At 46.6% G+C, this 20316-nt stretch overlaps 2 protein-coding genes across 2 annotated transcripts in view; both read left to right on the top strand.

The window, feature by feature from the left end:
• Nucleotides 1–1002: 1002 nt before the first annotated feature.
• The window catches only part of TBX19 (T-box transcription factor 19), a 214169-nt gene continuing 194855 nt past the window's right edge, over nt 1003–20316 (top strand). The window contains exon 1 of the mRNA XM_078656193.1: nt 1003–1196. Within this exon, the coding sequence (XP_078512319.1) occupies nt 1003–1196 (194 nt within the window). The remainder of the gene's footprint in view (nt 1197–20316) is intronic.
• Nucleotides 5081–10613, top strand: LOC144771971 (uncharacterized). The gene is made up of 2 exons (XM_078656192.1): nt 5081–5715; nt 9278–10613. The coding sequence occupies exons 1-2, from the start codon at nt 5445–5447 to the stop codon at nt 9925–9927; spliced, it is 921 nt and encodes a 306-aa protein (XP_078512318.1). The 5' UTR covers nt 5081–5444; the 3' UTR covers nt 9928–10613.

Below are 20316 nucleotides of genomic sequence, written 5' to 3'. Positions count from 1 at the left end.
TATAAAAGAAGCAAAAATGGCAGAGACGCGTCTGCCCGCTTTTTTGCGCCAGTGCAAAGATGCATTGCTTTTTAAAACAACTGACTTGTTACCCGTCTCAATGCAGCATGTCACAGTTAAGGGACGCAGAAAAACACTGGCTGGGGATTGGGAACCCTATATTGAAAGACTTTTTTTAAATGTGATCTTTACTTGAGAATTTTAGGTAAACCGTTTTCGAATATCAGTTCCTCCCCTATTGTTATGTTAATAGGCAAACCAGTTTCCCTGCTTTCTTCCTAGTCAATCATGCATGTTTTTCCTAAACGTGTTTTGACTTCATATTTGTCAAGTGTGGATATTACTTGCTCCTCCCAAAACACTATGGTGACGCATGGGCAAGAGAGGCAAAAATAAGTGCAGATATTTTTGTTAACATTTCTAAGGATAGTATCTGAATCAATAGGGTTGTGTTTAAGGCTGAACAGGTGTCTTTCGAACCGAATCATCTACCAGTTATTGACTGCGCGCTTGGCTCGGGCTAAGGAGCACTTTAGACGGGACACTGTTCATTTGCACATGTAGACACACGACACGATGTCACCACTTTTCTTCCGGTCGTTACGTACATAATTTCCCTTGATGAGCTGTCCAATTATCGGCCTCTCAGCAGAAAGCGGCCCTCACATGTAAAGGCGGGAACTCTTGATAAGGACTGCGCGTGGCAATTATCATGGAGTGCTTGCCTTGAATGTCTGCTATTTATAAGCGGACCAATCAGAAAGTCAACCTGTCACCCACCTGACCCTCCAAATAATTAGTGCTGAATCCCGGTTGCGCAAACCCTTAAGAAAGGAACTGGTGTCGTGTTATTGGAGGCCGCCAGGTGAGGAGGAGGCAGGACCCCCCCCCTCTGTGATGGGAGTCCAGTCGCTCGGCTGTCCCTACCTCACGCATTTACAATTATTAGCTTGAGGCTGTTCACAGTGTGGTGAAAAGTTTGAGGGGACCCTCTAAGCCACCATGACTGATGCCGGCTGCAAGGACGCCGACTGCGCCGTGTCCAGGCTGCTCAATGTGGTGGAGAGCGAGCTGCAGGCCGGGAGGGAGAAGGGGGACCCGACGGAGAAGCAGCTGCAGGTCACCCTGGAGGACGGCGAGCTGTGGCACAAGTTCAAAGAGGTGACCAACGAAATGATCGTCACCAAGAACGGCAGGTGAGTGCGCCTGTGTGGGCGCGCCGGGACGCCATGAATATTTGGGGCAGGGTCTGCGAGCTCGTGCATGCATGCATTGCTTTTAAAACGACCTCAGAGCACATCTGCTGGTTGAGTGCTTTACCCCAGTGGCATACACATGTGATAACATACACATATGTTGATCATCAGGTCAAATGTTAACTGTATCTGCGTTCAGTTGGTTCAGCCTGTTTATTTTTCCAGCGGTTAACTTGTCTTCTTGGTTGTGGCATTATATGTGTGAACGTTTTTAAAATATATTGTGATTTCACATGTGCTGGCGTTCAGAAGCGAAGAAGTGGGTCTACGCCGGTTTCCAAAAGCAAAGTGCAAATGTCTGGAGGCCTTTACACATGCAACTCGCAGACTTGTATAACCACATGTTGTGTATTTGGAATCACTCATTTACGACATCTTTGTGCTGAATGGCAGATGTGTGTTTTTTTTATCTAACTCAATAGCACTCCTTTTATCGACCTCGGAAGGATGAATAGCTGGGTAGAACTGCCAGGATTTGAATATGTGACTGTGAGGCGAAACACAGATCCCTGGGGTAGATGCTTTAGTCCACTGAGACAAACAGGGGTCTGGAGACAGTAATGAACAGGTCATTACTGGACATTTGTCACATCCTGGAGGCCAATGTGCTCCATTGTGATGATCAATATTTTGTGTGTATGTGGTTGGATGTGTTTAAGAAACTTTGAATTTGTGGCTCTTTGGCTCAGTAGTTCTTAGATTGCACATTTATGTTTGGAGAAAGTATTGCATAAAACACATTATTCACTAAAACTTATAACAAACAAACTGAGAATGCATGTATGTGAGGCTATGCATATAGTGCAGTATTAAAGGGTATTTACATTCGACAGATGAGCTTAAGTGAACATTCTCTGCAAATAACAGAACTAATGTTTCAGTTTGAAAAAATATCAGTACATCAGACATACAACGCCTGCCGCATCTGATGTGGCCTTATGCACCTGCACATTCTTATTGTCACACACCCCTATGCTATGTACGCATGCCTCTTATTGTAAGTTGCAAATAAGAACACAAACTGAATGGATATGAGCTATAAACATAGTTTAAATTGCCAGAAAGAGAAGCAAAGAATCGGACACCAGACAGCACGCATAAACAGAAAGCAGGATAGATAGATAGATAGATAGATAGATAGATAGATAGATAGATAGATAGATAGATAGATAGATAGATAGATAGATAGATAGATAGATAGATAGATTTATTTATTTAATGGACGATCAAAATGATTTTTGATAGCAAGCTGAGAAGTATTGCTTTAGTTTTTTGAGTTTGAAAATTGAGGACACAAATGTATATTAATTAGCTTTCTAAACAGCATATATGAAGAGATCGTGATAGTCCCTATCTTCCATATTCTGCCAACCCCTGCACACCTTGACACTTGCTTATAAAAAGTGCCATTGGGTTTTGAGCACAGGTGGTGCAGCTCATTGAAGCTTTACATAATGGACAGCGCTGCACGGACACGAAAACTTTGCCACCGCTGCCCAAACACAATAGAATAAGATAAAATATTCGGGGCAGAAAATGTAAAACTGTCAGGCGCACACATTAAAGAAAACATTTACATAGCGGGAACACTGACAATTGTATTGAAATATATTGTGGTTGCACTGAGTTAATAGCTATAAAGTAATGCCTAAAAGAGAGGGCGAGTCCCATCGAGCTGGAGTATCAGCTGACTGCACCCGAGTGCGCGTTTTGCCACAAGAACGTGGCACTTGAACATCACGTGTGCACCATATTTCAAGTGTAATACACGGGCTACAAATTTCCTCGTCTATATTATTTAACCGGATTTTTCATTCTGTTCATTGACGCGCCCTGAGTTAAGGGTTTAACATGTGAAGCAAGAGAAGTAATTGGTTTTAGATGTAAATCGCCAGAGAAGGTAAGTAAAGAACACACGCACATTGTATCAATTTATGCTGCTGCCTTTCACTATTTTATGCTAAAATTGTCATGCGCCACATTGAAAATGTGAAGTCTTTACCCGCAGAGAATTATGCCCATGAAGAACATGTGAAGAAAACTTAATTGCACGCTTAGCTTGATTCGCAGATTCAGCAGCGTAAATTCTCTTCGGAGAAGACTGGATTTACACTAACTGTAGCAGTCAGGTTAGACTCGGTAGAGGGTGTTCAGCACTGGACACGCGCCGCTTCCGGTCCTTTCTGGACTTCCGGCTCAGGACAGCGTATGTACGAGTGATATTTCTCGCGCCAACCCAGCCAAAAGGCATCGAAGGGGAGCCCTTTAACACCACCACCGTCTCGCCTGGATTGTGGGGACCCTCAATGCTCCCTCCTCACGCATCCTGCCTAACCTGCGCACCAGTCTGGTCTGTAAGGACATTCACAACGAGGAGCTGTCGGTCCAGAGTCACTCTAGCGATGCCCGGGGTGTGGCTGATTTGGGCGGGAGTCAGTCCACCGATCAGTTCAGGAACGACTCTCTGATGTTAACAAATGGGGCAAACAGAAACCAGATCTCTATGCTTAGGCTGTAATGAAAAGTAAAAAGCTGCGCCTTAAGTTTCAAGCACAACAAAAGGTGTTGCACGAGGCTCGGAAAATGTGACATTTCCATGTACAAATAAATATACATCTGAGTACACCTGGAGTCTGGAAAGCTTGACAGTTGTACTCCTATCACTCTTTGGCAATCCCAAAAGTTTGGTTAATCTACTCTAAATGTAGCGGTGTAGAATCAATGTGTCCTTTGCAAATCAAACTGCAGCTTTCTAAGAAGGGGGGACCCAGGGAGAGCCAGGCGCGAGCCGGTCTCTCCCTGGGCAGGTTCGCGCGAGGAACATCAACAGGTGGGGGGCTGATTAGCAGAGGGTTGAAAAGGGGAAGTCAGGCGGGGATTAGCAACTGCGTGGCGGGAGGCGTGTAGGGAGGTTGTTTTGCGGCGTGTATTTGTCGTACCTGGGTTTTCTCTGACCACATGGAGGACGTGGAGGAGGTCAGGAGGGCCGTGCGGTTCCTCTGCGATGCCGGGCGCGAGGACCTGCTGCGGCCGGGTGTCCCAGCGGAGGCGTGGGTCGGACTGGCCCGCCCACCTCGCAAGGCTTCCGAGGGCGTTTCCAGGGCCGTGGACGCTTGTTTAACCCCGGGCCCGGAGGAGGAGGAAGACGGCGAGGCGGCCACGCCTGCGGACGGGCACATGCTCGTTTTGCCGGTCGCTGCAGTGGAGCCCCCGCCGGGTGACCCGGGCGCCCCCCAGCAGGTATGTGCATTCCAGTTACTTGGTGCTGGTTCCCGCGGGGCGCCCGGGGGGAGGCGGGGGCGTTCTGCGGGCCGTCAAGCTCCGCGTTCAGGCGGCTTGGTCTCGGGGAAGACGGGGAGGCTGCAGGCGGGCCCTAAACCAAAGCGGGGGCGGAGCCTGGACTCCCTTGGGCACGCGCCGACCCCTCCCCCTGCCGGTATGCCTGTAGTCCCTGCCGTTACGGTGCCCAATTCTCCGGGGGGGGTTTCCCCACTCCTGTGGCTTAATGGCCAGTGTTTTATGCTCTCTCCTGCCATGCTGGGGCCTGGCCCTGCCCCCCCCCGCGATGTTGGCTCCCCGCACACGGGTGACGCCGGTGCTGGGCCACTCACTGCTGCATTGCCGGCTCCAACCCCTCCTGTGGTCCCCACTCCTGCCCCTGCTGTGGTTCCAGTGGGCACTGTCTCTAGATTGCTGCCCCCCCCGGCCACTGCGGCTGTGGCAGCCGGTTTGCCTGGCCCTCGGGCTGCCATCCCCACGCCCCCGGCTCCTGGTATGAGGGGTTTGTTCAACGAGGGGGCGCCCCAGTACCCGGGGCAAGCCTTGTTCCCGGTCCCCAGGGGGCGGCCAAGTGGCCACTTGGGGGGTCAATCGACTGGGTCGGGAGGTGTCCATGGTCTGGCGTCGGTGGGCCGTCCCTTGGGGGAAAATTGCGGTTCAGCTTTCAGGGACCATGTTGTCGCGCACCCTTCATCGTCTGGCTTGAGCGGCAGCAGTTTTCAATCTGCGCCTTCGGCTGGGCGGCTGTTGGCAGTTTCTACGGGCCCGGGAACTGTCCCCACGGCTGTTTCCAGTGGTGGGCTTTCAGGGGGGCTATCTGGAGCGGATACCTCTTCTACAGTTTTCTGTCCACAAAGCTTTCAGACCATTGATTGGCAGTTTTATGATGGGGGTATTGGTGATGGGGCTATGCCCAGTGGAAGTAATCAAGTTGAATTTTCTGATGCAGCTTTCGGTGGGAGTTTTCATGATGATGAGTTGGAAGAGGGGGAATTGAGGGACAAAGATGTTGGGCTTTTGGCAGCACGGGCCCAGGGGGGTGGGTTGGGGCAACCCACTGTTTCTCGTGTTTTGCAGGAGTCTAGAGCGGACCCTGCAGGTGTACGAGGGGCAGTGTGGTCTGGACCTTCTCAGCGGGATCGTGGGGCCGTCGCCCAGCAGTCGGAGCAGTTACCAAGAGGTAAGGATGGGTGGTGGTCAGTGTGGCAACCTAGGGAGAGTCTCCCGGTTAAGTGTACAAGATCTGTTGGTATGGGTGATGGGGTTGTGGTTGAGCGAGTCGCTCTGGCACCGAGGCTTGAGCGGCCCGTAATTTCAAATGTGCAACCTAGGGAGAGTCTCCCGGTTAAGAGTACAAGATCCTGTGGTACGGGTGATGGGGTTGTGGTTGAGCGAGTCGCTCTGGCACCGAGGCTTGAGCGGCCCGTAATTTCAAATGTTTCTACTGTGCAAGTTGCAAAAGAAGTTTCTATATCGGGGGATGGCGGGGTGGATGCCACTCGGGTAACGGAGGATAGTATCCTACCGAAAAAGTTGCCTTATTCTGGGGTGGGGATGCCCTTGGGGTCCCATTTATCTGAAAAAACAAAGAATCTGATCTGGTCTGGGGCTTTTGTAGATGTTTTTCGTCTTCTCCACAGGGATGTCCAGGCAAAAGAAGGGTCGAAAGAGGAGGAATTAGAATTGGCTCGGAGGCCTCGCGTTCCGAAGTCCATAGAGAATTGGACTTCGGCCTTTCTCATTTATGCCAGCGTTTATTGTCAACGTCATCCTGAGAAAGCGATAGACATGTTTAAATATGCAGATGTCATCCGCAAGGCTCACAGTTATTTTGGAGGCTTTGCTTGGTTGTCCTACGATGACGAATTTAGGGCGCGCATGGCCGCTTTTCCTGAGCGTTCGTGGGGTGCGGTTGACTCTGAGTTATGGTTGCAATGGATGGCATCGGCAAACCCTCCTGCTACGACCCACACAGCTAGCGGGCAACCTGTGTTTTATCGGCCCTTTTCAGCTCGCCCCGCTCAGTCTGGGGCGGGGGTTTGGGGCAGAGGTCAATCAGCCGCTTCTGGCACTTGCTGGCATTTTAACAGAGGTTCCTGTAACAGACCCGCTTGCAGGTATAAACATGAGTGTTCACAGTGTGGAGGGAAGCACGCCCTCACCCAGTGTTTTCCCGGCCAGAGATGGGGTGATCAGGGACGGGGTTCTGGGGGCAGGGGGCAGCACCATCAGTCTGTTTACAAGGGCCCCTACTCCTATTAGGCAGGAGGTTCTCGACCTCTGGCTGGTGGATTATCCGGATTTTGAGGCAGCTAAGATTTTGTCTTGGGGCTTCAAAATTGGGTTTCGGATTGGGTATCAGGGACCCAGGGTGGGCAGGTGGTCGGATAATTTGAAGTCTGCGAAGGAGAGTCCACATGTGGTGCGGAAGAAACTGGATGCAGAGCTTGCGGCTGGTAGGATTGCTGGTCCTTTTGTGCATTGTCCCCTGCCTGACTTGATTGTATCACCCCTGGGCGTGGTGCCCAAGAAGGCGGAAGGGGAGTTTCGTCTTATTCATCACCTGTCCTGGCCCGAGGGTTCCTCAATCAATGACTTTATTGATCCAGCTGACTCAACTGTCACTTATGCTTCGGTGGACGATGCCTTACGGCTCGTGCGCACGGCTGGTGTTGGGGCTTTGCTGGCGAAGAGCGACATTCAGTCGGCTTTCCGGCTATTGCCCATTCATCCTTGGGATTTCAGTCTGTTAGGAATGCATTTTGATGGTAGTTTCTACGTGGATCGGGTGTTGCCCATGGGCTGTTCAGTGTCATGCTCCCTGTTTGAAACCTTCAGTACCTTCCTGCAGTGGCGATTCACTTTTGTCAGTGGCCACGCGTTGGTCTGTCATTACCTTGATGATTTTCTTTTCATTGGGGAGGGTTGCTCTGGGCAGTGTCAGTCGGCTTTGAACATCTTTCAGGCTCTAGCGGAGGAATTGGGTGTCCCCTTGGCGCCGGACAAGACAGAGGGTCCCTGTACGTCCCTGACTTTTTTGGGGATCGAAATTGATACTCTGTCTATGGTGGCGAGACTGCCTGTGGCTAAAGTGAAGGAAATGTCTGCTTTCATACATCTGGTGTTGGGGGAGCGGAAAGTGGTTTTGAAAACTGTTCAGAAGTTGTTGGGTTATCTCAATTTTGCTTGCCGGGTTGTTCGGGCGGGCAGGACGTTCTGCAGACGTCTGGGTCTGTCCATGTCCGGAGCAAGCCTTCCCCATCATAGGGTGCGCATTACCACCGCTGTGCGTGCCGATTTGACTGTCTGGCTTCGTTTTCTGCAAGACTTTAATGGCGTGTCCTTGTTTTTTGCGGATGAGGACATGGTGTGGCAAGTACAGTTGTTCACTGATGCGTCAGGGGCTCACGGATTCGGAATATTTTGGGAAGGTCGATGGTGCGCGGCCGGCTGGCCGGCGCACTGGAAGGATCAGGGTCGCAGCATTGCGTTTCTGGAGCTCTTCCCGCTGCTGGTTGCTTTGCACCTATGGGGGGATGAGTTTCAGAATCGTTCCGTCTTGTTTCACGTGGACAATTTGGCTGTAGTACACCTTGTCAATCACCAAAAGGCTCGCGATTTGCGGGTTTTGCGGCTCCTGCGCGCATTCATGCTGCGGTGTCTGCAACTGAATATTGTCTTTAAAGCGCGGCATGTTCCTGGTACTTCTAATTGCATCGCTGACTCTTTGTCTCGCTTTCAGTGGTCCGAGTTCCGCAAGTTAGCTCCTGGGGCGGACCTGGCACCAACACCGATCCCACAGTACGTATGGGACCTGGGGGATTGAGGGTTCACCACTTGGTGGAAAATTCTGTGGCTGAATCCACCAGGCGGGGTTATGTGAAAGCCTGGTCTGAGTTTCTGCAGTTTTGCAAGGTTTCGATGGGGCCGTTCAGGGCTGGTTGGTCTGATGAACAATGCATCTTGCAGTTTGTTTTACATCTGGCGGACAAAGGCCTGGCGCCCACTACCATTTCGGGTAAATTGGCTGGGGTTTCTTTTTATGGACAGCTTTGGTGGGGGAGGGATCCGGTTGGGGGGGTGTTGGTTCGTAAATTGTTGAAAGGTTTGGCCAGGCTCCGGGCTGGGGGTCAGCAGCTCCGGCAGCCCGTGACGTTTGAATTGCTCCAGTTGATGTTGCCGGAACTGGAGGTGTGTTGTCATGATGCTTTTGAGTGTGCCAAATTTCGTTTGTGTTTTGTGTGGTTGTTCTTTGGGGCATTTCGGGCATCAGAGTTGCTGGGGTTGCGGGGCAGGGTAGGCATGACCAGCGGTGAGGTGGTGTTGGAAAGTGACAGAGTGCGACTTTGGCTGCGGGCATCCAAAACCGACCAGATGGGGAGGGGTAAGTGGGTGTTCCTTGGTAGGAGTGGGGTCTCTGCATGTTGCCCGGTTGGGGAATGGGAAGGGTTTGTGTCCTCTCCGCATTTTCTACAGGGGTCCATATTTTGTCATGCGGATGGTAGTCCCATAGTGGCATCTCAATTGTTGGCTGTATTACGTAAGGTCTTGTTGCGTTTGGGGAAGGACCCTGTTCAGTTTGGTACCCATTCCTTCAGAATTGGTGCGGCGACGGAGGCCGCCCGCCTGGGGTGGGACTGGTCCCAGATCCGACGCATTGGTCGTTGGCGTTCCAAGTGTTGTGAAAAGTATGTGAGGAAATAGTGCATTTTTGGCTGGTCTAACATTTCTTTCTCTCCTAGGTCCCTGGCTATCAGTCGCCGGATGCAAAAGAAGGGTGTGGATACTGGGGCACTCTTTTATTAAACGAGCAGCTTTAGCCGCTGCCAGCCAGCTTTGTGGGAGATCACTTGGCCTGAACAGTATGACACATGAAGTCTCATGGCATGGAACAGGGGGAATGCGCTGGGGTGGGCTTTTTCCCGCCTTGGCTGCTTTGGTTTCGCAGTGTTTGGGGGGCCCTCCGGATCTCCTGGTGCTACATTTGGGAGAGAATGACTTGGTTTCTCTCTCTGGGCTGACCTTGTTAAAATTAATGAAGCAGGACCTGGAAATCATCCGAACCACATGGGAGAGCACCATGCTCATATGGACTGAGTTTGTGCCCCGTTTGCACTGGCGTGGGGCACGGACCCATTCTGCCCTGGAAAAGGCTAGACGGAAAGTGAACAGGACAATGCGCCTTTTTTGTCAACATTGGGGGATATACAGTTTGAACCATTATCATTTACAAGTATCTGAACATCATTTATTTTGTGAGGACGGTGTGCATCTCTCAGCTTTGGGCCTCTCTTTTTACCTCCTTGAACTCAGGGACTTGATTAGCAAGGTTCTTCAAGTACAGTTGTGGTGTGCTCCTTCCTTTCCTTTAGGTGGGGCAGGAAAACGCTAAAGGTTTTCCTGGGTGGCGGGTTTTTGTTAGTGGGGGTGGGCAGCCTGGAGCGGGTTGGCCATCCTGAAGGGTAGCGTTGGGTAGGCTAGGGTTAGTAGGCAGGAGTTTGTTCGGGGTTTTGGGATTTAGGTTTCGTAGGCTCACTGTAGAGTTGAATTATGTAAATAATAAATAAATAATGAATATGTTTATGATATTGATGATGCACCTGTCCTAAAATAAAAGTGGCCTTTCTTGCTCCTAAAAGAAGGTGTGGACAATGTTTTCTTGCGCGAGGGGGGACCCAGGGAGAGCCAGGCGCGAGCCGGTCTCTCCCTGGGCAGGTTCGCGCGAGGAACATCAACAGGTGGGGGGCTGATTAGCAGAGGGTTGAAAAGGGGAAGTCAGGCGGGGATTAGCAACTGCGTGGCGGGAGGCGTGTAGGGAGGTTGTTTTGCCCCACCCACCCTCCCTCTTTTTTCTTTTTCTTTCTTTATTTCTGGGTTTGTTCTTTTGCGGTGCTCTAGGCACTGTTTTAGTTTAGGTAGGTTTGCCACTGTTAGGATGGGTGCCTTTGTTCTTTTGTAGGCGGGTTTTTGTTAGTGGGGGTGGGCAGCCTGGAGCGGGTTGGCCATCCTGAAGGGTAGCGTTGGGTAGGCTAGGGTTAGTAGGCAGGAGTTTGTTCGGGGTTTTGGGATTTAGGTTTCGTAGGCTCACTGTAGAGTTGAATTATGTAAATAATAAATAAATAATGAATATGTTTATGATATTGATGATGCACCTGTCCTAAAATAAAAGTGGCCTTTCTTGCTCCTAAAAGAAGGTGTGGACAATGTTTTCTTGCGCGAAGAAACTCTCACGCCACCCACAATGTGTCCAATCCTGGGAGTCCTACGATAGAAGCTGGCTTAAGGTTCTGCCATTCTACACTCGCAGTTAATACACACTGCAAGTATCAGGGCTGTGACCTGGAAAACGCATATATGTAAATGACTTTGCTAATGTCTTAAGGCAAGTAGACAAGAAGTATTAGCGCTAGCACTAAGGTGGGATTCCTACATTAATTCTAGCGCTGACGTTGCACTTGTGACTTTAATAAATGCACAGGCTAGTGTGCACGCGAGGACGGACATGATACATTTCAGACAGCTAACATAGGAAAGCTTTTCTGAATTGTATATTGTTCACAAAGTTCTGCACCTCCACACTTGGCGGGGGAGCAAAGCCTTGTGCCCGTGTTAATGAGATCTCGATGCTTCCAAAGCATGTACTACCTCTGTTATAGCATGAGGGTTACAGCATGGGCTACAGCCAGCACAGCTTGGAAGCACAGCCGCCGCTCAAGGCGCTGTACACTGTTGTTAATATCGGGCCCTTGGTTCCGTTCTGCACCTCTGTGCAGGCGGTGGACGTGTTCATGATTTTGCGAACGGTTTTTCTACATTCCACCGCATACTGCCTCACGGCCTTTTGTTGAGGGTAGCCACATACATTGCTTGTGAACAGGAAGAGGACGGCGGTGAAGAGAAAAGAGGCACATACCATGCTCACACCCTCCAGATGTCTGAGGGAGGTTCTGTTGGAAATATGACCTTTACTGCCACAGCTGTAACATTTCATGCCAACACTCTTGCCAAATTGGTATTTTCACTGTTGGAATATTTCCTGGGATTCTCAATGTTGAGACATCTTTAAGTTACCCATTCTTGTCACCCTCTTTTTTGATTTCGTGAACAGTAATCTCTACCTCTAGAGCATCTTTACGCTTTCTTCCCTCATCTCACGCACCCACATGCTGGTATTTTCCATGCCCTAAACAATAGTCACAACCTCCTTCAAATCAGGATTCTTTGTTAGAAGTTTCTCTTGCACCTTAACGTTGTTGGTACATCTAACTATTTGATCCCTGACCAAAGAATAAACCAGTTGTTTAAATTCACAGGTACATGCTAAGGTCTTCAAAGATGCTAGGTAACTACACGTTTTCTTCCTGCTTCCCTTGCATCCTAATAAAACAATTATGAGTAAAATATTAATCTGTGAACCAAAATGATTTGAAGGATCATTACCAACATGGCATGCACATTATCTGGCTCCCCTCCCCATGACCAATGCTAATCTCATCCAAGCTCTCATATATATTTCTACCGTCAGTCCCTAAATTGTGTAGTAATATAGCTTGTTTTCTCATAGCAGAGAATTTCTCCCCACCAATTGCCAGTAGATGTGAATTAAATAACTGCTTTCACCATTTTCAAGGCAAAATAGGCACACCCTCGTCAGTAAAAAATTGCGGTGGTCGAGAAATATTTTAAACTGCCATGATTGACTAACCAAATTTGAAATCACAGTAAGTGATGAATTTTACTTATCTAAATGGGGAAAAACTGGTAAGTTTAAGCACTGGCTTTTTTTTTCTTAAGCTGCTGCTACCTTACAGCCAACATGCAATATTTGCCTAACAACAATGCTGTCAATATTGTTGCTGTCTCTGCCACACACAGCAACTGCTACTATTCTACAATAAAGCACAAGTTCCTCACTTGGAAATCACAGCCCAAATGGACATTGCATGCCTCTCATAAACATGCCTCCCACAAAGTTTCCAAATTATTGTTCTGCAGTCTATAACTATAATGTTTCTTTGACAGACATTTCCATGCAAATCAACTGTCAACGTATGCTGCTGCTCTCCTTACTGCAAATCTTTCAAACTCATATGCCACCTCCGCACCATAATTCAATCGCATGATGTTACCTATGTGTCCGTAAATTACGTAATTGCCAGGTTAAGCAGTGACTCTACAGCACACGCAGCCAAGGAACACTTCAGCACAAACCCTCCATTAACAAGTACAATTGATCACACTTCCAATTGTCTTCACCATTAAGAGTATGCCTGACACAGGGATAGTACCTTCAGCTGTCTGATGCATTGCGAGTATCCGCTGAGATGTTAGGATGTCTCTAAGATAGACCTTTATCTCCATCACGCCGGGTGAGTGAGAGCAGCACAACCAACTCTGTAGACACTCCTCGATGGAATCTGTGAAGCTGTCAGCTGGCCAGATTATAAAACTTTTCCCATTTCTGTGAAGGGGGTTTTAAATGTGATGGAGGAGCTTTGCACTGTGGAGGAAAACGTTATTAAGGGTAATCAGGTAATAACTCCCTGCCAATTGAAAGAACAATTGATTAATCTTGCACATAAGGGGCCCCTGGGAAGAAACATGACCAATGCGAGACAATGAGAAGGGTAATGGTGGCCAAGATCGGATTGCCAGGTTGAAGAAGTTGTGAAGGATTGTTGGCAGTTTGCTAACAATGACAAATACAGGAAAACAATGCAGTCCATTTATCCGCCATGGAGATTCCATTATAGCCTTACACCAAGTTATGGTTGGACATTGCGGGCTCTTTGAACTTTTAGCCAATGTTATTAGTGGATTATACCTCTAAGTGGGTGGTTACAAAATGTGTGGCTTCAGTTAACACCAGAACTGTGATTGATTTTGTCACAGAGGGGTTCTCCCGTGAAGGGACTCCCAGATACCTGATTATGGACAATGTTGTTCAATTTGTTCAATTAGTTTTACATGAAATGTGTATCTAAAAGAGTTACCTATTGTGCATTTTAAAACAGCTCTTTACTAACCACAGACAAATGGTTTGGCAGAGTATGAATAGGGTGGTGAAAAACTGTACACAGAGAGCGACTTTACACAAAACTCTCTGAAAAATGTTTTAAGATAAACGTGGTGGGGTAATTGTAACACACCCAATTGTGTTAACAAAATGGCATCGTTTGCCTCATTGAGAGGTAGAAAGCCTAAAAAAAAGCTCAATCCGGTGTGGTTGAAGTTGAATGCGGGAAGAAATGAAGGGTCTCCTACTGAGGAGGTTCTTGATTTTCGCAGAACATCACACTAAGAAAAGCATAAAGCTCAGTTTGATAATAAAAATGCTGTGCATACGTGTTTATGGAATGTGGGGACAACATTTTGGTCAGGAAAGTGGGGATGTTAAATAAAGGTAGTTATAAGTTCATGGGCAAGGAAGTGTGTGACGGTGTTAGACTCAGATGATGTGGGGAGCATGTCTCAGTTGACCAGATTTTTAGAAAAATCTGATGGAGGTGGAGTAAAATCTGGGGTGAGTGATTCAGTTAGGGTCTCCTGGTTTCAGTAATGATTAAGGGGTCATCAGAAGTCAAAACGGTTCAGAACAGCTGCTCTAGAAGGGTCAAAATACTCCAGTAAATCCATATTAGTCTCTTCTTGGATATACTCTTAGGCATTTAAAGAATGTATGGTAATATAGGTCTTCCTGGTAGGGATCACATTCCAAAGAGCATTGGATTTGTTAGCTGAACTGGCACATATAGCTACATTTGGTTTCTCATTATTTCTGGCCCCCTGGCTCTAAACTCATCTTTAAGGCATTCTTGAAATAGAATGTAAGTGGGAAGAAGTCGACAAGAATAATTACTTATTTAAACTGTTTACCACACCATTGTGGTTTTAATAGAAATACTTCGATTGTGTTTCACTCCAAGCCAATGTTCGCAAGCTTCGAATTCTGGACGCCTTGTAACATTTACAAATGTAGAATTTTGGATGCCACGAAAGGTGATCTGAGAACTGCAGTGCTTACTGTAGGAATTCCTTACCACAGTGAGGATTAAAGAATTCTTACATTCTTGCACTTCAAAGAGGAACTTGCTGGTAAACACCCTCAAAATCACTGAATTGTTATTACCATTATCGGGAGGACAGTCCCTTATATTTACAGCCCAGAATGGTATTTTTAGGGAACAACCACAGTTTACTACCTCATATCTCCTTCTGGGTTGCAGTCTGAAATATGACATGTCGTCAGTTATGTCATCAGTGATGTCACTTACCATGTCATGAGTGATGTAATATGTAAGGTCATAGGCAGTGCATTGCGGGGGCACAAGTTATAGTTAACTCAACTAACTATAATGGCTGAATTTCTCTGGTTTCTTATGAGTAAAGTCTGACCCTATCTATAATGTCCCTGTAACCTTTGTTTTTTTGGGGGAATTTCTAAGTTTTTTAAAAATTCTAGTTGCTAACTATGATGTCCTTATAACATTTGTTTTTTTCAGTGAATTTCTAAGGTTTTGTTTCAATGCTAATTCCTAACTATAACGTCTCTGTAATCTTTGCTTTTTTAGTGAATTTCTGAGGTTTTTTAACTAGCTGTCACATTTGCGGAGTGGTGGAGTAAGGGGGCTGGGCTTTGCTGCGTAGGACTTACAGACTGTCGGGGAGGAATTCACAAAGTCTATCTGTCAGCTGCAGCTAGTCATGTGGCCCAAGACAGGCTGTAGGCACAAAGGCTAAGGGCAGGAAAATGTCCTCTTTCTAAAAGTGGCATTTTCAAAATTGTAATAAAAAACAACTTTACCATTTTATTTATTTATTTATTTATTTAAACTTCTAAAGCGCGCAGCTACCCGCAGTGGGTTTCCCGGCGCTCAGGGATAGACTAAAGAAGAAAGACTTGCGAGCTGATATTTACAAGGCTATACATTATTTACTGCTGGAAAAGCCAGGTTTTAAGTCCTTTGCGGAAATGAAAAAGATTAGTTTCTGTCTTTAAAGAGACAGGAAGAGTGTTCCAGAATTTTGGGCCTAAATGAGAAAAGGAACGACCTCCCATTTTAGCCAGTCTAAATCTGGGAATGGAAAAGTCACCATGAAGTGCTGATCTTAAAGTTCGACTGGGCTTATAGGCCTGGATAAAATTCTGGAGGTATTTAGGGGCTGAGCCGTGTTTGATTTTAAAAACGTGACACAAAGCTTTGAATTTAATTCTGTTAGGAATTTTTAACCAATGCAGGTCACGAAGCGCTGTAGAAGCAGAAGATCTTCTAGGGACATTGCAGAGAAGACGGGCAGCAGCGTTTTGTACAACCTGAAGTTTTTTTATGGTTGTTTGATCGGATCCCAAATATAGGACATTGCCATAGTCCAGGCGGGAAACAACCAAGGCCTGGACTACCGTTCTTCGTGTGGTAAGGGGCAACATCCACAGGATCTTCTGTAGCCATCTTAACGTGGCGAAACAGATGGATGCCACCTTTACCGCCTGCTGTCTCATTGTGAGTTTCCCATCAATGAGAAACCCGAGGTTGCGGACTACGGTTACCGGTTGCGGGGTGGGTCCCATGTCGCAGGGCCAATGGTGGGGGCCCCAGAGGTCTTTATTTCTGCCCAGTATCACAACCTCGGTTTTGTCACCGTTGAGCTTCAAAAAATTACTCTTCATCCATTTCGAGACACGGATCAGACCTTCTTTTAGAGCAGAGGTGTTATTGCACTCTTTGTTACAGAGAGAAAAAATGATCTGTGTGTCGTCGGCGTAAGAGTACAGTGTTAGACCTGCCTCCTCCACAATTGTTGGCCAGAGGGTATTTCATTACAACTGCAAAGATGCTTAACATGACATAGGTACCTACGCCAAATTGGCATTTGTCACCCCGAGTGGGACGTGGTACTGGGGTGAATGTATGACATTGTTCTGCATTCCGTCCATCAATTGTTCTTTTTGCATTTGTCACCCAGAGTGGGACTGGTATGCCCAGACGTGGGTCCCGAGCTCTCCATGCCACTAGTGTCAAGCTATTCTGGCTGATGAGGGCTGAAAGCCCAAATCCGGTCCTAGGATGCTTGTTTCCAGTCCAGGGAGGACCTGCCCTGGCAGTTCGGGCTGGACTGTTACCATTGGGCGCAGGGTCAAGACTGATTTGCATGTGGGGGGGGGGTCCAACGTGGAATGGCATGGTGAGCAAAAAAATGATGGATTTAGGCCCAGATCTTGGTACTGGAGGGTTTAACAATTTAAAATTAATTATATGTCAATATTCATAATAACTAGTAAGTAATTGCTTAAAATTACATTGCTATTCTGTTTATAACACATACAAAAACAAAAGTGTAGAAACAAGCAAGAGAATTGCAGAAAGAGGAAAACATTTGCTGAAAGAGAAAGAAAGGGATAGAAATAAACAGAAAGGTTTAGAAACAGCAAAAAGAAATACACAAAGGACAAAACAGCTACAGAAAAATGTGAGAAAGGCAGAAAGGGGCAACAGAGGTGCAGAAAGAGACAACAGGGGTGCAGAAAGAGACAATAAAGGTGCACAAAGAAACAACTGAGGTGCACAAACATGCAAGAGAAGTGCAGACAAAAGGCAAGAGAGGTGCAGAAATAAGCATTAGAGGAGCAAAAAAAAAACAAGAAAAGTGTATACAACTGATGTTTAAAAACAAGCAATAGAAGTGCAGAAAGAGGCATTACAACTGATGAAAGAGGAATAATTGTGCAGAAGGATGCAAGAGAGACGCAGAAAGAGGCAAGAGAGGTGCGCAAAAAGGCAACAGAGGTGCAGAAAGAGGAAAAGAGGTACAAAAAAGGGAAGAGAGGTTCAGAAAGTGACAAAACGTGCAAAAAAAGCAAGAGACGTGCACAACATTGGCAAGAGAGGTGCACAAACAGGTGAGGGATGTGCAGAAAGAGGAAAGAGGGAAGAGGGGTGCAGAGAAAGGCATGATCGGTGCAGAAACAGGCAACTGAGGTACAGAAACAGGGAAGAAGGGTACAAAAAGAGGCAAGAGGAGTGCACAAAGAAGCAAGAGAGGTGCAAAAAAGGCAAGAGATGTGAAAAAAGGGACAGGCGACGTACAGAAAGAAGCAAGAGGTACAGAAAAAGGTAAAAGAGGTACAGAAAGAAGTAATGGATGTGTAGAAAGAAGCAAGAGAAGTACAAAAAGAAGCAAGTGAGCTCCAGAAACAACCAACGCAGGTGTACAAAGAACTTAAATGGGTGCAGAAACAGTCAAAAGAGGCAGAGAAAGAAGCAAGAGAAGTAGAGAAAGAAGCAAGAAAAGTAAAGAAACATACAACACAAGTGCAGAAAGAGACAAAAAAGCGCAAAAAGAGGCAATAGAGGTGCAGAAAGTGGCAAAAGAGGTACAGAAAGAGGTAAAGGGAATACACGAAGAGGCAAGAGAGGAGCACAAACAGGCAACAGAGGTGCAGAAAAAGGGAAGAACAGTGCAGAAAGAGGCAAGAGGAATGCAAAAAGAAGGAACACAGTGCAGGAAAATGCAAGAAAGTTGGAGATTGAAGCAAAAAGGTACAGAAAAAGGTAAGAGAAGTGCAGAAACAAACAAGACATATGCAGAAAGAAGCAAGAAAGGTGCATAAATTGGCAAGAGAGGTGCCAAAAGAGGTGAGGGAAGATGCATAAAGACTCAAGGGATGTGCACAAAGAAATAAGAAGGGAGCAGAAAGAGGCAAATGAGGTGCAGAAAGATGGAAAAGTTGTGTAGTAAGAGGCAAGAGGGTTGCAGAAAAAGCAGGAGAGGTGCAGAAAAAACCAAGAGAAGTACAGAAAGAGTCATGAGAACTGCAGAAAGAAGTAAGATAAGCACATAAAGAGGCAAGTGAGGTGCAAAAACAGGGAGAGGGGTACAGAAAGAGACAAGAGAGGTACAGAAAGAGGCAAGAGAAGTGCAGAAAAAGGGAAGAGGGGTGCAGAAAGAAGGAAGAGGGATGCAAAAAGAATCAAGAGAGGTGCAGAAAGAGGCAAGAGGTGCAGAAAGAGGCAAGAGAGATGCAGAAAGAGGGAAGGGGCGCAGAAAGAGGTAACACAGGTGCAGAAAGAGGCAAGATGAGTGACAAAGAAAGCAAGAAGAGTTCAGAAAGAAGCAACAGAGATGCACAAAGGAGCAAGAGGAGTGCATAACGAATCAAGAGAAGCACAGAAATGAAAGTGAGGTATAGAAAGACGCAAGAGAAGTGGCGAAACAAGCAAGAAGGTGTAGAAAGAGGCAAGAGAGCTGCAGAAAGGGGAAAGATGGGTACAGAAAGAAGCAGAAGAGGTGCAGAAAGAAACAAGAGAAGTGCAGAGAGAAGCAACACAAGTGCAGAAAGAGACAAGACGGATGCAGAAAGAGGCAAGAGAAGTACAGAAAGAAGCAACAGAGGTGCCAAAAGAGTCAAGAGAAGTGCAGAAAGAAGCAAGAGAACTCCAGAAATATAAAACAGCAATCTTTGCAATTTTACTGTTGTAAGTCTCACCATATTCCTGAAAACATGCATGCATGTGTCTGTGCCTTTTGCAAGTGTCATCATACATAAAAGAAACATACAAATAGTTGTATACCTGTGTTTCAGATGTCTAACATCTTCAGATGCATAACACGTGTGAGAATACATGTGCAAGTAGAGACATACCTCACTCACATGACTGTGCAGACCGTAAAACTTCATACACGCCACTTCCCATTTCAAGAACACACCTAAATGTATATGGGGTACTTTGAATGTACCTTTCCAGACACTCATACAAAGTACCCCAGTCACTAATCTCTCTACTAGCATGTCTTGAAGCTTATTTTTCTTTTCCAGCTTCAGTTTCACTGACTCCTAAGAATGTTGTGCCTAACAACATGTAGAAGAGCAATGCTTCCCATATTTCTGTTGTAAGTCTCACCATGTTCCTGAAAACATGCATGCATGTGTATGTGCCTTTTGCTAGTGGCATCATACATAAAAGAAACATACAAATAGCTGTATACCTGTCTCATAGGTGTAGCATCTTCAGATCCAGAACATGTGTGAGAATACATGTACAAGTAGAGAACTACCTGAGTCACAAGACCATGCAGACCTTCCAACTTTACAGACTGCAATTCCCATTTCAGGCAGACACATACATTTATACGGCGTACTTCAAGTGTACCTTTCCAGAGACTCACACAAAATAGTCTATTCACTAATCCCTCTACCAACTTGTCTTAAACCTCACTTTTCTACTGCACTTTTTTCACCAACTGCTCACAATGTAAAAACTAAAAAATGTTAAACAGCAATCCTTCCCATCTTACTATTGTAAGTCTCACCATGTTCCTGAAAGCATGCTTGCATGTGTCTGTGCCTTTTGCAAGTGCCATCATACATAAAAGAAACATACAAATAGTTGTATACCTGTGTTTCACACATCTAGCATCTTCGGATGCATAACACATGTACAATAGAGACATACCTCAGTCACAAGACCATGCACTCCTTTAAACTTGACAGACTGCACTTCCCATTTCATGCAGACACCTACATTTATACGGCGTACTTCAATTATACTTTTACAGAAGCTCATAAAAAGTATCTGTTGGACTAGGCCCTTTTTGCAGGGTCATACCTGAACTTTTTGCCTTCCTGCTGTTGTGTAGTTCTATAAAACTTACATATGATCTGCGCGGTTAGACAACATACACTGTAGGATTGGTGCCAGGCTGATTCTAAGCACCCCAACCAGGTATGTTAGCCTGTATACCAGCTATCTCACAGTGCCAATAGAAATCCCTCTTACTAGGG

Source organism: Lissotriton helveticus, chromosome 8 (genome assembly GCF_964261635.1).
Source record: "Lissotriton helveticus chromosome 8, aLisHel1.1, whole genome shotgun sequence".
NCBI lineage: Eukaryota > Metazoa > Chordata > Amphibia > Caudata > Salamandridae > Lissotriton > Lissotriton helveticus.
This window is presented reverse-complemented; position numbering and strand designations above follow the sequence as displayed.